Here is a 14,682-nt window from a genome sequence, read left to right on the forward strand (position 1 = left end):
ATCATAAGGTATAGTTTTATATTTACTTAATATATATTAAGTATATTATGTTCTTAGGGACCATTGTTTATCTATGATATTTATATCAAAACTATGGTAATACCAATGGTAATCAATCCACTAAAAACATGGTTACTATAATAAAACCATATTTCATTTTGTTTAGGGACATCTAAATATCAAAACTGCTTAGCTTCGTCTCAAGAGGATATTAGAAAAGTATGTTTGCCACACCAATGTTCCCTTACGTGCATGTCAGCCTCATTTGCATGCACGCCCCGCCTAGTGACGTAGGAGACTCCTCCAACATACTTCATTGCGCGTTTTTACGCACAGTCATTACTACGCTGCCAAGTGGCAACTCAATAGACGAGAAGAGGCATTCAAGCACAAACCAAAGACTCTTAAAACGTTTTAATACATAAGGAGAACTTTTGGATTAAACGCGTTCCGCACCTGATCGCGAAATGGCAGAAGAATCTGCGATCCACATAGATGATATTAAGGCTTCCAACGGCGAAGCGCACCTGGAAGATTCTAACCTCGCCAATGGCCTTACCGATCACAAGAAAAAAGAGCCGGAGACCACCGGGCAAAAGCTAAAACGCATCGCGATGGCGAACCTGCTGGTTATCCTGACAGTAGCAGCTGTCATCATCGGCGTGTTCATCGGGCTCTGCGTGCGACAAGCCGGGCTGAGCCAGACGCAGATCATCTACTTTGGGTTTCCCGGTGAGCTCCTGATCCGCCTGCTCAAGATGATCATTATTCCGCTGGTGGTCTGCAGTTTGGTGTCCGGGGCGGCCAGCATTGACCCGAGAGCCCTGGGCAAGTTGGGCGGCTGGGCTATGCTGTTCTTTTTGGTGACCACGTTGATCGCTTCGGCTATCGGGGTAATTATGGCGTTCATTATCCAGCCCGGGGCATCCAGTGACGGGAACAGCCTATCTCGACTCAACAAGCTGGACGACAGCAATGTCCCCGAAGCCAAAGAAGTGATCGACTCGTTTTTAGACTTGATAAGGTGAGTCGCGGGCATTACGTCACAGATGCCCGAAGGCATGCACGCAGAAGTTAAGAGCCATTAAACGCGTGTTCAAAAATTATTCCACAGTTTATTTTATTCTGATGTAGTCTTACTTTATATTAATTTAGTTTAAGTCTGTATGTTTTTCAGTCATTCACTAAATACTGTATATTTGTGGGAAGTCAACTGCCACACAGGAAGAAAAGCCTGTCAACGACTGGATACGGTCGTTACATTTTGTCTAACGGCCAAAAGTTTCTAACATCCACTTAAAAGGTTACTTTTATGTCTAAACCGGAGTAGCTAAACGCCAACACTATCGTTCCTAGTCATATTTTAATGTAATACTAATATCAGTTTTCATAAATACACATTTATTCAGCAACATAGTTTCGTAACTACTAGTCGCCTGTATGTTCTGTACACCGGCTGCAGTGGAAACGCACGCGGGAAATGGTGACACGCGTATCGCGTGCTGTAAACGGACCCTTCAGTTGCATCAGCTGTGCGTCGCGTGTTGACGTAGAAAATAATCCTCTCCGAAGAGGATGCAGATGGGTTGTTCAGGATATTTAATGTGAGAGAGAGAGAGTGCCCATTGCAGTCAAGAAGGAAGTTGTAAACGATGAGATGTCTTTTGGAATTTGTCCCATTAAAAAAGCTCAAGTTTCACCACGTGTTTGTCAAAATGATGGGAAGAGAACATTGCGCCCTCACCCTCAAAAACCGACAGTTTGTCCTTTATCTCCTCACTACTCCACGTACTCAAGACCAGCACGCGGATATAAATATATATATATATATATNNNNTATATATATATATATATATATACAAGAAGCAAACTCCCATGGTTAAAGGAACAGTTCAACCAAAAATAAAAAAATTGTCATCATTTTCTCACCTTTCTTTTGCTAAACTGGCAGAACAGCTGTTTTAGTTTCCTTGTTCTTCACTGTCATGTGTCGTAATTTGTGACCAGTCCTCCAGAAGTCAAAATGCATTTTTTACATTACTTTTACGCATTTAGCCGACACCTTTATCCGAAGGAGTTTACAGTGCATTCTGGGTACATTTTAATCAACATGTGTGTTTCATCGGAATGTAAACCCATGGCCTTAGTTTTGCTAATGCAGTGCACAACCGAGTGAGCTACAGTAACACACATATGTTTGTTAAAAATCCTTGGGTGCTTTTGCAGTTTTCCTTACACACCTTTATGACAGGTAAACACCTTTATGACAGGCAAACACCTTTATGACAGGTAAACACCTTTATGACAGGCAAACACCTTTATGACAGGCAAACACCTTTATGACAGGCAAACACCTTTATGACAGGCAAACACCTTTATGACAGGTAAACTGAACATTTTTTTTAAGCTGCAGGTTTGTCTCCAGGGAAAGTCAATGAGGCCGAGTGCTCACGCAAACTGCTGACACGCATGCACTGTACAGAATAGATCTGAGACCTGAGGAAAAAATCGCAAACAAATCTACATCAGTTTGTGGTATGATTTGACTAAGACCTCCCAAATGTAAACGCAAGTAAGGTGGTGTACCTGTCAGTACAATTGCTTTGGAATATGGTAAGAGGCGTTACATTTCCATCGCACACTTGCAGTATTCCACCAATCACTACACACTGGTTAACTAACTGGCCAATCATAGAACACCTCGCTTTTCAGAGCGATGAGCTTTGTTAAAAATCTGCACGTTTCAGAGAGGCGGGGCAAAGAGGAGATACAAACATGCACGGTATGTGGAAAATACAGCGTTTTTGAACCTTAAATCGTGTATACACATTACATTACATCTAAAACAAACGATAATATTCGTTTTAGCCGTGTCATATGACCCCTTTAAATTTATTAACATTGCATCTGGTGTTTGCTCCAAACACGGCATGTGTACGTAAAAGCCATGTTAATTTTTGTAGCTACAATGTGTTTTGTGTAAACTCAATGGGATGAGATTGTGTCTTTGTTGTTACTTTTACAGTAGCAGTTATATGTCCATAAACAGAGGATGTGAGATAAGAATGCATTGAAAGGGTGTGTGGTGTGCCACGTCTCATGTGTGAACTCATACCGAGTACATGCCACTTCACGGTAAACAGGAACTTCAGTTCCACCTTATACTCGCACGTGGAATGTATCGAGTCACAGAGGCATTATAATGTGTACTCCTTAATTCTTTCCTCATGCTTGTAAACAAGAACTGCTGGACCCAGCCTGGGTTTCAATGCTGTAGCTGATCAACCTGTCTGTTAGCAAATGTTTCACTGGCATGAACTGGTTTTTCCTGTGTGTTGTATCCCGACATCAAAGTTTGCTGACTAAGATACAAACCATGTAGCCCGAACACCCATATGGTGTGTGTTGACATTCTTTAAAGCATTTTGGAATGATCTTGGGTGCAACCCTATGCTAATTCTTTTCTCAGTGTTCAAGGAAAATTGAAGGAGGGAAATTTATGCCCCTTGGCATCTACGCAGGTGCTTGGCAGTGACTTGCTGGGACGCTGCCTGTTGCAAAGCAATATCTGAAGAGAGACGATCTCAGGTTTCCAGTCTCATCTTGTGATAAATCATGTCAGAACTTCTTTTAGGTCATGAAAGTATTTTATTTAAGGTTTTAGATTTAAAGTTTTTTTTTAAATTCAAGCTCAGCTATTTCCTTTTCGATTTGGAAAAAGGGGACAAAAAGGCCATAACGTTGTAAGGTAAATAATATCAGGATTATAGTTCCATTAGATTAGAGATTTCCTCTTTGATTCATTCCGAGGATATTAAGATCAGGGATGCTGGAATATTTCTGAATAAACATCTGTGCTCTTCCGTAATCTCCATCACCAGGCAGGTCCTAATGTCTTTCTGCTTCCCGTCTCTCTCTCTTTGATTAAATGGAGTTTCTAACGTGATTATAATGATACTAAATTCATTTAATTTCCTTGTGAGACCAGGCTGTTCATAAATTGGCTAGTTGAGATTTGGCAGATTTTTATCGCCTTTGGACTGAATGTCCATGGGGAAGAACTGGATGTTCTTCTCTTTTGTTTTAAAAGTCTTTTAGTTAATGTCACTTTGATGCAACCCTATAATAAAGGGTACTTCACGATGCCCTAAAATAATTTTTGGCTAGAACAAACTTTTCCCTGATAGCACACATACGTCTCCTAGATGTCTATTTGATGTTTGCGAGACATATTTTTTATTGTTTGCTCATCTGCAATACATCTCCGAGACGTTATCTAGAAGATGTCTGTAAGATGTTTATGATTTAGAACGTATGTAAAACTGCTCTTTCTAAGACGTTTATCGGATGTTTTATCAAGGCAGATGCTTTTCCGATTCTTCTGATCTTTGGCAGACGTACTTCCAAAGAATCACCCAAAGAATCTTTCTGAAAAGAGTTTCTTGGTAGTGGAAAAAGGTTATTTGAGTTATTATAAAGAAAGAAATAGTTCTTTTGATTAAATTGTTTGAGTAAATAGTTCTTTGGGGAACCAAATTGGTTCTATGATATCGCTGAAGAATATTGACGTGTTTTTTGTGTATCAGTCTTGAAATTTTGATTTTTGGAAGTATGAACAAATATACATTAAGGACTGCTCAAATATTATGTTTTTACTTTTTCCTTTAGTTTAGGGACAACAAATTAGACCGTTGATGAAATGCATATACAGTTTCCACAATATTTACTATGAATGGGGTAATGTCACATGTAGTTCAGTCATGCCCATGCACAAATGGTACACTACTGCTTTAGTTAATTGGTGAAGCGGACGCTGTTATCATCCAATGCAGATAATCTCATAATGGACAAACATTTGAATTCACACTGATTCACGAGTTATTAGCAAACAACTGTGTCCTTCAATGTCCTGAACTACTTGTTTTGGGTCTTAAACTAACAGTTGAACGTTTTAAGAGTATTGGCAGGTGCAGTAAACCACCTTTTGTCTGTTTCTTTCAGAAACATCTTCCCGTCTAACCTGGTCGCAGCTGCGTTTCAGTCTGTAAGTTTTGTTTGGCATTTTCTATGCATTGACTGAAGCAAACATGCTTAATGTGAGACATTAGCGTATTGCATCTCTCATACCATTCCTTCTCCATCACAGTATGCCACTGGCTACAAGTTCAAGAAGAACGACACCAACTCAACCAACTTCTCTTTGGAAAAGGTACCAAATCCCAGATTTACTAGTTTACTTGAAACTCCAGGTTATTTTATTCGTAGTATGGCAGTCATTTAGTGTCTTTGTTTGTAGGTTCCAGTTGGCTCAGACGTGGATGGCATGAACATCTTGGGACTTATCGTCTTTGCTATGGTGTTCGGTGTGGCCCTTAGGAAACTCGGAGAGGAGGGAGAGATCCTTATTAAGTTCTTCAACTCTTTCAATGAGGCCACCATGGTGTTGGTCTCCTGGATCATGTGGTACGGAAAAGTCACATGCTTTTGTTTACAGACGTTTGTTTCGATTGAATACCTGCCATTTGTTTTCTCACAAGCTATTCTCTCTTGCGTGAAGGTACGCGCCACTGGGTATCATGTTCCTGGTAGCGAGTAAGATTGTGGAAATGGACGATGTCGGGTTGCTGTTTGCCAGCTTGGGCAAGTACATCGCCTGTTGCATAATCGGTCATGCCATCCACGGGTTGCTGGTTCTCCCTCTGATTTATTTTGTGATCACACGGAAGAACCCCTACACATTCCTGCTAGGCTTGGTTACGGCTCTAGCTACCGCCTTTGGAACTTCATCTAGGTAACTAGAACTTCAAGCTTGTATTTGTATTTCTTAAAGTGCATTAAATTAATGTCCTTAATAGTTTGATTTTACTTGGCTTTCGGATGTCAAGATTGAACAGAAACAAAACGACTATAATTTAGCAGAAATTAATTGTAAGCCATTTTGTTTAGCTCGGCTACGCTGCCCTTGATGATGAAGTGTGTGGAAGAGAAGAACGGCGTTTCTAAACACATCAGTCGCTTCATCTTGCCCATCGGAGCCACTGTTAACATGGACGGAGCTGCCTGCTTCCAGTGCGTAGCTGCGGTCTTCATCGCTCAGCTTAACGGATTCTCGCTGAACTTCGTCCAGGTCATCACCATCCTGTGAGTTCATTCGTTGCCTGCCTGCTATCACCTTTCCCTGTGATTGGTCAAAGTGAACTGAAGGCTGAATCTGTTCTTCATCTTTTCCAGAGTGACGGCCACAGCATCCAGTGTGGGCGCTGCAGGGATCCCTGCCGGAGGAGTGCTAACGCTGGCCATCATTTTGGAAGCAGTGGGACTTCCCACCAACGACCTGTCTCTTATCCTGGCTGTAGACTGGCTTGTGTGAGTATCTGGTTTGGATGTTTTTTGATGGGTCATAGAAAAGGGAAGTGTGGATTAGAGGGCTGCATTGGGTTTGGGCTCCTGCGGGACCCAACGTAAATCTTGCGGGAGCGGGAGGTTTTACCTTTGCTGCGCGAGGGAGTGGGCGGTCAGAAAATTTCGCAGGAGACCCGCGGGGAACGGTGGGATTTGGCGTGTAGTAGAAATGGAGTCAACACAAGAAGTTGAGAAGAAAATTAAAGCGGCTGTTTACTTGACAAAAGCAAAGCAAGGCCAGTCAGACATCTAGAAACAATTCTCAATTGTCACTGAAAAAAATGGGAAAGCGTTAAACTTCGTAAGTTGCGATAAATGTGCAAAAGTGTTCATTTACAACGGACATAAATCTGGCACCTCTGCCCTGAGGCGACATACCTGAACAGTTATCTGTGGTCAAAGCAAACTCTCGTTCCCCCATAAAGCACTTCCTGCTCACGTTAAGCAAGAAACTACAGAAAAATGTGCCGCACTTTGCTGTAAAGACATTAGACCGTATGACTTCTTTGCCGGGAAAGGCTTTGTTGACATAGCTCAGCAATTTGTTACCGTAGCCGCTAAATATGATACATTTGATGTGAGAGATGCTCTGCCACATCCACAGCATTGGTTACTTCATCTTATTTAAACGCAATCATGTTTAAAGTCTGTTATTCTGGATTTTAACTTGAACGAATATTTAGTCTTGAGTATTTGTGTACATTTTTCAGAAGCTGTGAGATAAAGTCAGTGGGGGCGGGGAGAGTGGACACAAACATTGTGGGCGCGGGTGGGAGTGGAACACGCAGGTTGCGGGAGCGGGCGGTCCTGCTCATACATTCAGCGGGAGCAGGTTTAAGAAAACAGTCCCGCGCAGCGCTCTAGTGTGGATTGTTGGAAAAGCAAGGGTTAGGAGGATGGTGGGGATAAAAAAAACAAAATGGCTGCACATTTGGAGGAAAATTTGCTTAATTGTTATAAAAAGAGGAAATGCAAAGATGGAACTCTTTATCGCCATCTCTGGTTGAAACAAACAATAGCAGGTTACTTATCATTAGGGGCACTAAAATGAAATGACCCATCCCAACAGTTCAGATAATAAATCATTATTATAAGCTTACCCTTGTGAATCGGGGTGAAGTAAGGAGACTTATTTTGTACTTGCACAATAACTGTTTTTAAATATGACATTATAAATAATATTAATATCATATTCATATAATTATATAAGCCTTTTGTTATATTGCAGTAAATATATATTTATATTACATTTCACTTTTATGTACATACATATAAAAATCTATCAAATCAATTTCTAAGAAATTATATAGATATTTTTTTCTTTTTTATTCATCTAGTGACCGCACCTGCACTGTCATAAATGTCGAAGGCGATGCCTACGGAGCAGGTCTTCTGCAGCATTTCGTGGATCGCACAGCCAGTAAAAACACGGAGCCGGAGCTTGATGATGTGCACGTCACGACAAAGCCAGAAAGTTCCCCGCTCATGGGAAAGAGGGAAAACGCTGAGAACGAGTCGGCCATGTAAACATGCACAGCATTTGAACATGAACTTTCTTTCCCTCCACGCTCGATCACCCACAATCAGTCTTTGCATCCAAAGAGGCACGGGAGAGATGCAGGATTAGATAAGGACAAGACTATGACATCCTTTTGACCCTCCTCTATACCCAGCTCTTCAAAAAAAAAGTCTGCCAAAGCATATGTGCGGAGATTTAGATAGAGGATCTTGGAAAAATGCTTGAACGTTTATTTATTAGATGCTGGTCAGATAGTCTAGAAAGTTTAGTTTCCTTTTTTGTACTATCACTCCTAGGGTTTTAAGCCTTTTTATAAAAACTTCTTTAAATGTTTGTTTTACTTTGAATAATCAATAGGCCTACAGAAATCTCACTCTGCCCCCCTTTATTTAAAAGCCCCATTTTTATGTAATTCTTAGACTCAAGTAAGTCCTTATAAGCTAATGTCCAAAGAACTATTTTTAAACCCTTTACTGTTTGTAAACGCACCAAATAAGTTTTTGAGGATCTTGATATTCCGTTATAGTCCTCTGAAATACCTGCTTTTTAAACACACAATGTTATGACTCGCTCTGTTAGTATCTTAAAGAAAAAAATAAGAAGCCCAAACTTTGACCTTAAATGGGATTGTTACAGGCTGACATGTCTGCACTTCCTGTTTCAGTCGCTACATGCAGATAGCAGTACATTTCGTGTCAACCTCTCTGAGGTCAAGCTACACCCGAAGGTCAAACAAAGCACAATAATATGGGTCATGACATGTGCAAAGTTCCAAAGCTGTTTGGTTAGCTCATAGAAAGGTGCACGGGGCTTGCTAGATAAGAAACTATTTACTGTGCAGATGTAAAAACTGGTTTTAAAAAAATCTAATTCTGAGAGAGAAGCCATAGATTAGTGCAGGTTGAAAGTGAGATTTAGAAAGTTTTGTGTTGTAAATAAACTAGTATAGGGCAGAACAGCTTTCCAATGCAGTGTACAATTGCAGTGTGTACAATCTAGATTTTGTTTTATAAAGTAAACATTGAGTTTGGGTTTCTTTTTAGTTTTTTTTTTTTTCACATTTCCCACAAGCTTTAAAAATTGTACTTTGTGTAACGTTGGCTTAATGAATTTATGTATGTGATCCGATCATACTGTTGCTTTTGTTTTTGCTCGTTTTCCTTTTTAACTGAAAATCATACAAGTTCTTTTATTTTAATAAGTCGTAAATGAAAACACTCCTGAAGTCTGATGTTCATTTTCTCTATGCATGTCATTGCGGAGAAGCACAAATATGTCTGATGTTTCCTAAACCTAGTTTATTTTACTTTTATGCAGAATATGTTCTGCGAACACTATGTACTGGGTGACTGTTTAACTGTACCAGAATATTCAACTGGATTACTTATTCTACATCTTTACAGAGATGCTTTGTAAAAGTATAACCTAAAAGCACCAGTTAAAGTGAAGTATCGGCTGTCGGGGTTAGAGAGGCATGCCAGTGTTTCAATCGTATGTTGATCAAATGTTTGTCACATTTAACACTGGCGAGAGACCGTTTTTTGTAGATGTTACTAAGGGATTGTCCTGCAGTTGATGAATAGACCAAGGCTGAAAATATTTGTTTGTTAATTTTCCTGACATACTTGGATATGGTGCTCATAATGTGCACTATCCGCAGTCTCCTCACATTTCCATTTTACCAAGCTAGTGCTCGAGATGTTTTGTGGTATTGACATCACTCCTTAAGATACATGTCTTTAAATGTGTACAGTGAGCCTGCAGTGTGTAAAATACTGTAAAGGCTTGTCATTCCAGGTGGCTGTCGTGTAGCTGCTCCAGTGATGAATATATGTCTGTGTGTGAGTTTTCGGGCTGATTGTGTCATAAATTGATGATGTCATCAGCGGAGCCAAAAGAAGAACCATTGAATGTACTCCACACTGACTGCACAATAAACTTTTTTTTTTTGAAATAATGTTTGGCATGTTTTCATTTGGAAGAAAAATATACAGTTTATATACATATTTTGAATAATAAATGTTTGAAAAGCCAGACAAGTTTTTAGACTCATGATGTTGACAGGATGGCAAGATGTCCAGGACAATCTTGAAAAAGATAGCTTTAGGGCAATTTCAGTGTTAGTATTTTATGTATCTTTTTTTCAATATTCTATATTTCAATATATATATATATTTAACAAGCACATATGATTAAATTACCCCTGTAATATCGGCGGGCCCTTATTTGGGCACCAGCATGTCTGAAGGGTTTTGACTAGAAGGGATACAGCTACCTCCACTGGGCATGCGCACTTCAATACCGCATAATTTTTGTCACGCTGAAAACTGTTGATTACTGTTTTTTTTATTATTGTAAGGTTAGGTTTATGGTTGGGGTAGGTGTAGGCGTTAGTTAATGTAATTTATTGTAATTATATGGTGAGATTTTGCACCACTTCCGGCCGTGGTTGTAGCCCTTCTAGCAACAACCATGTCCGAGTAGGTCATTTACTGCGCCATCTTGTGGTCTGTATTATACTCTACATGAAATACGTTCATGGGCAATTCCAGCTTTGTGGATGACATTTTTAGTATTTTCAGAGAATGTATTTACTTATATTTGTTTATATTTTACTAAACCCCTGATAATGACTACACCTTTCAAACCCCCCCCCCACAAATAGTTTTATTTGAAATTTCCATGTGCCCATATTTGAGGAATATAAAAAATGCTTTTATCAAATATTGACATCTGAGCTATCAGTACGGTGAAAACCTTTAATAGAAAGTGTTCCCTGCTACATCTCGATTCTTATATGAACAGCAAATATAAAACTCAGCAGTAACACTGTGTGGTGGTTTATTGTCACATACATTACATACACTGACATGTTAAGACAAAACAATAAGTGGTACAGAAAATATTTGTTCTGTGGTCATGTTGCTGGTTTGAATATTTGATGGCCATACATGATTCTGTTACAATCTCTATTTACACTAGACTATAGTATATATAAACACAGATGTTCAGATACTATTAATCAAAACCTCTCTCAAACACATTTATACTGAAAACAGTAAACTTCATTAATGTTTGACCATATTATGGTGTATTAAAGACAAAATTCATAGGCCATACATTTTTTGTGGAATTTCCAAAGTATTAATACAGTAAACAATACAAGGCTATTTTGTGCAAATATCAATAATAAAGTGAATATGTGCATAAAGAATTTGATTCTTTTCAAAAGCTTTTACGAGTCAGAACCATAATGCCGTAATATTTTAGATTTAAAAACACAATGTAATTTTTTTAACAACAGAATACACCTACGTCACCAGACTTGAGCGCAAAAGCCCTACATAACAATGTTCACTTGGTATAATATCAATCATTATACCATTGATGTTGAAAATCTGTAGTCTTTAAAGTTCGTTTTAATTTAGTTTCTCAGTTTCTTATTAAATGGCACATTTCACAAAGCCAAACTGTAACTTGGCCCACCCTGTGAACAGACTTTTGAGTTCTACAGTGCAACACTTATTTCCATATGGCAGCAAAATGATGTGATGATGCGATTAGTGATGCAAACCTTTAAAATTGTTGCAATGTTTGTTGTATAATGTCATTGTGGCACACTGCAGTGTTAAATATCACATATTTATTATTTGAAGAACTGATTTTATTTGCATTTGCACATACGTTTAGAAATTACTTCCTAAACCAAACACACACACGCACAATAAATAAAACTGCCATTAAACGCAAACATTCACAGATGTGTTCAGACAGAATCGAAGACATTCATTCTAGCAGTGATGCTCTACAAAGTCTATAACATAAAAAGATTTCATTGGAGTCCTAAATTCAGTGTTGCATGACTGTGTCATCCTAAACATATCCGCCTGCTACGATCCGACTGTGCGACTCCTGTCCAGCTTTTTCTTGGCAGGGTTGGGATACTGAGGGTTCTCGATAACCCCCTCCCCAAACTTGAGCTCCAAAAAGGCACGGTGGTTGTTAGGACCGTAAGCAGTGATGCCAGCAAACTGCATTGGCACCAGCGGTTGCAGGAAATGCTCAGGGAACTCGACGTCTTGTTTGTGCTCAGTCCAGGTGTCCCTGGTCATGACTCCGTTGCGAGGGTAGAAGGGCCACAAATCCACATGGAGATGGTTAGCTTCACTGTACTGCACGCGGTAGAAGTCGCCCTCTACTGCTCGCTCCCACACGTAGCCGTTGGCGTCCACCAGCGATCCAGAGTCCAAATTTTTTAAGTAGTCGCAATTTGGAACATCCTCCAAGTAGATGCCCAAATCCACGTCGTAGTCCCAGGGGATTACATCTTGGTGTCGAGCCACTCCGAGCAAAGATCCCCCTTCCAACCAGTAACGCACACCAGAACTCTCCAGAATGTTGACGACATATTTAGTGGTCTCTCTGAGGGCTCGCAAACAACAAGGTGGAGTCCAGCGCTCCAAATAGAGGTATTCAGGCGTGTCGTCTCGCACCGTACCGAAGCATCGCGGCGTCTCCTTGGTGCAACCGAACCACTGATCTCGTCCGTCGGGCAACACCACGCGTTTTACGCCGAAGCTGCGCATGAGGTGATTGGTGGCGTCTTTCAGGCGACTGTCAGCCTTCCACTGGTTGTGTGCCGAGCTAAACAGTGGCCGATGGCTTGCCGAGAAGGACGGTCCCTCCAGCAGCTTGACTTTCCAGCCTCGCAGGGAGGTCTGTACAAACAAGGAAGACATCAGGGGGCGACCCAAAGGTACAGAAAGATTAAATAGGTCCTCCGTGCGAATAAGAACAACAGCATCTCCCTGCAGGGCCGTGCAGACGCTACCGCTGCTCCCCGAAGCTGCAGGGGTGTAGGTTGCTGTCCATTCCCGCAGATTTACCCGCAGGTGCAGGCACTGCACCGCAGAGCGGGTCAGCACGGGGGCGGCCACCATACGGACTGGACCGCCACCCTCCCCCTCGAGCTCCCTGATGAGCCGCTCCACTTGTCGGCCGTGGTCGAGCTCCACACCATCTGGAACCAACAAAGCGAACTCCGTCTGCACGTTGAATTCTGGACGGTGGGCTTGCGGAGGCTGGTCGGGACTTGGGGACAGCACCAGGAGGCGTGCTCCCTCGGGAAGTGCCAGAGGTGGGTACGGAGGGGTATCCGCCACAGCCAAGAAGGGTAACTCGGGTCTCTGGCGCAGAAAGGAGCGTGCCACTTCAGCGACGTAGTTCTCAAAGTCTTCAAACTCGCGTACGAGGATCGTCACCCGGGGAGCTCGAGCGTTGCCCTCGAGGCCTCCCACTTTAACGCCTCCAACCATACCCCCACCCACCAGACTACCCATCGCTCCCAGGCCTGAAACAGGCAATGAGGCTTTCTTCAAGCCTTTTCCATGCTCTCGACGCTTTTCCATCATCTGCTGCTGAGTCCGTGAGACGTAATATAGGATGAGCAAGTTCAACACTATTGCCCCAGTTAACAGAGCCTGGCAAAAAGTGATACGCATTATGGCTCTTATGGGTAAACTATTATGACAATAAAAGTGATTGGGCAGAGAATAAAAAAACATTGACTGTTACAGATTTGTCCAATCCCTAAAATCCTATACATTAACATTCCAGTATGAATGAATCAATGTGGACAGCAGACGGGATGTGGATGCTGAAAGTAGCATCATTTCAAAGATCTCAAGCCGGATAATGTTTCGCTGATGTCTTCCTCTGTGTCAACTGATGCCATCCAGGAAGAAAGCAAGATGGCCAGATTCCATGTCTGATCCAGCCTAGTTTACCACAGTCCATTAAAAATGCTAAAACATACACAGAGACAAAATAAGAACATTTTAAGCAATTTCAACGGAAAGGTCAAATAAATCTGTAAAGGCTGTTTGAAAATAAAAAGTTCTACGAAGACATCATTACCTTAAAAATATAGACAGAATGGATGACCTAGGAACGTTTGTAGATGCGGTGCTTCTGTCCCAATTACAGAAAAGCTTTAACCTACATTCACATATTTGAGGAAACTCTCATTTGACCATCTGAGTCATTTCCTCCAAATATAGAGCATGCAAGCGAAAGACCTCTGCAGTCAGTGATCATAACAAGCCCTGCTTTATATGAGAAGCGCACACATATCCACACTGACCCGCGTGCTGCGACATCTCGCGCGTCTTCATTGTGCAAAGCAAATAGCGAATGTGATAACTAACATTTTACGGTTCATCCTCTATTTTTCATCAGCAGACTGTATGCTGCTTGCACATTATTCTTGCTTTTCTTACCCATGCTAAAATTCGGAAATGAGCACAGGAAGCTAGAGAAGAGATCACAATGTAGCAGGAAGCTCGAGTTTCTGGGTCGCCTATCAATCCCATAGAAATTATCACGTGGAAAGGCGACTGTTCCCTAAAGTAGGCGGGGCTTAGCGGCCAATTTCTAAAAGGTCGAATACGTTGGTTCTATTTTTAGATGTTTATTATTTTCTTTACTTTGTGTCTTCAAGTACTTTTTTCAGGGTCATTATTTAAGTCTAAATATTTATCCAAACGGTTGCTAATTTATTGCTGAAGTACAAGCACGAACAGGGAAAACATTCATAATATCAAAATGCAACAACAAATATATATTATATTATTATATGTACTATAATTGAAGTAAAAATAGACTTGCCTAACAAAAGGCGTAGTATTACATATCAAATCAGAAAAAAAGTATCAAATCAGATTTGTATCATGTGATATGTGTTAATTTTCTTATCGCTTGAC

The 14,682-nt window shown here is 40.9% G+C and overlaps 2 protein-coding genes across 2 annotated transcripts; one reads left to right on the top strand and one right to left on the bottom strand.

The window, feature by feature from the left end:
- Positions 1-318: 318 nt before the first annotated feature.
- On the top strand, positions 319-9,878 carry slc1a5 (solute carrier family 1 member 5). Its single transcript, XM_057351338.1, has 8 exons — positions 319-1,024; positions 5,002-5,044; positions 5,147-5,209; positions 5,297-5,463; positions 5,558-5,791; positions 5,947-6,141; positions 6,232-6,366; positions 7,740-9,878. Exons 1-8 carry the CDS (start codon positions 468-470, stop codon positions 7,927-7,929), a joined length of 1,584 nt encoding a protein of 527 aa, XP_057207321.1. The 5' UTR covers positions 319-467; the 3' UTR covers positions 7,930-9,878.
- An 873-nt stretch (positions 9,879-10,751) lies between these two features.
- On the bottom strand, positions 10,752-14,274 carry fkrp (fukutin related protein). The gene is made up of 2 exons (XM_057351135.1): positions 13,838-14,274; positions 10,752-13,725 (listed from the first exon to the last, which is right to left on the bottom strand). The coding sequence occupies exon 2, from the start codon at positions 13,483-13,485 to the stop codon at positions 11,812-11,814; it is 1,674 nt and encodes a 557-aa protein (XP_057207118.1). The 5' UTR covers positions 13,486-13,725; positions 13,838-14,274; the 3' UTR covers positions 10,752-11,811.
- Between the last annotated feature and the right edge of the window lie 408 nt (positions 14,275-14,682).

The sequence above is a fragment of the Triplophysa rosa genome, linkage group LG14, assembly GCF_024868665.1.
Source record: "Triplophysa rosa linkage group LG14, Trosa_1v2, whole genome shotgun sequence".
Taxonomy (NCBI): domain Eukaryota; kingdom Metazoa; phylum Chordata; class Actinopteri; order Cypriniformes; family Nemacheilidae; genus Triplophysa; species Triplophysa rosa.

What these genes read in the sequence shown, in the direction of transcription:
- fkrp (XM_057351135.1), bottom strand. Translation starts at nt 13,485, where the DNA reads ATGTTTTTTTATTCTCTGCCCAATCACTTTTATTGTCATAATAGTTTA.
- slc1a5 (XM_057351338.1), top strand. Translation starts at nt 468, where the DNA reads ATGGCAGAAGAATCTGCGATCCACATAGATGATATTAAGGCTTCCAAC. An exon ending in TTGGTCTCCTGGATCATGTG is followed by an intron (nt 5,464 to 5,557) that starts GTACGGAAAAGT and finishes TCTTGCGTGAAG; the next exon opens with GTACGCGCCACTGGGTATCA. An exon ending in CTGGCTGTAGACTGGCTTGT is followed by an intron (nt 6,367 to 7,739) that starts GTGAGTATCTGG and finishes TTATTCATCTAG; the next exon opens with TGACCGCACCTGCACTGTCA.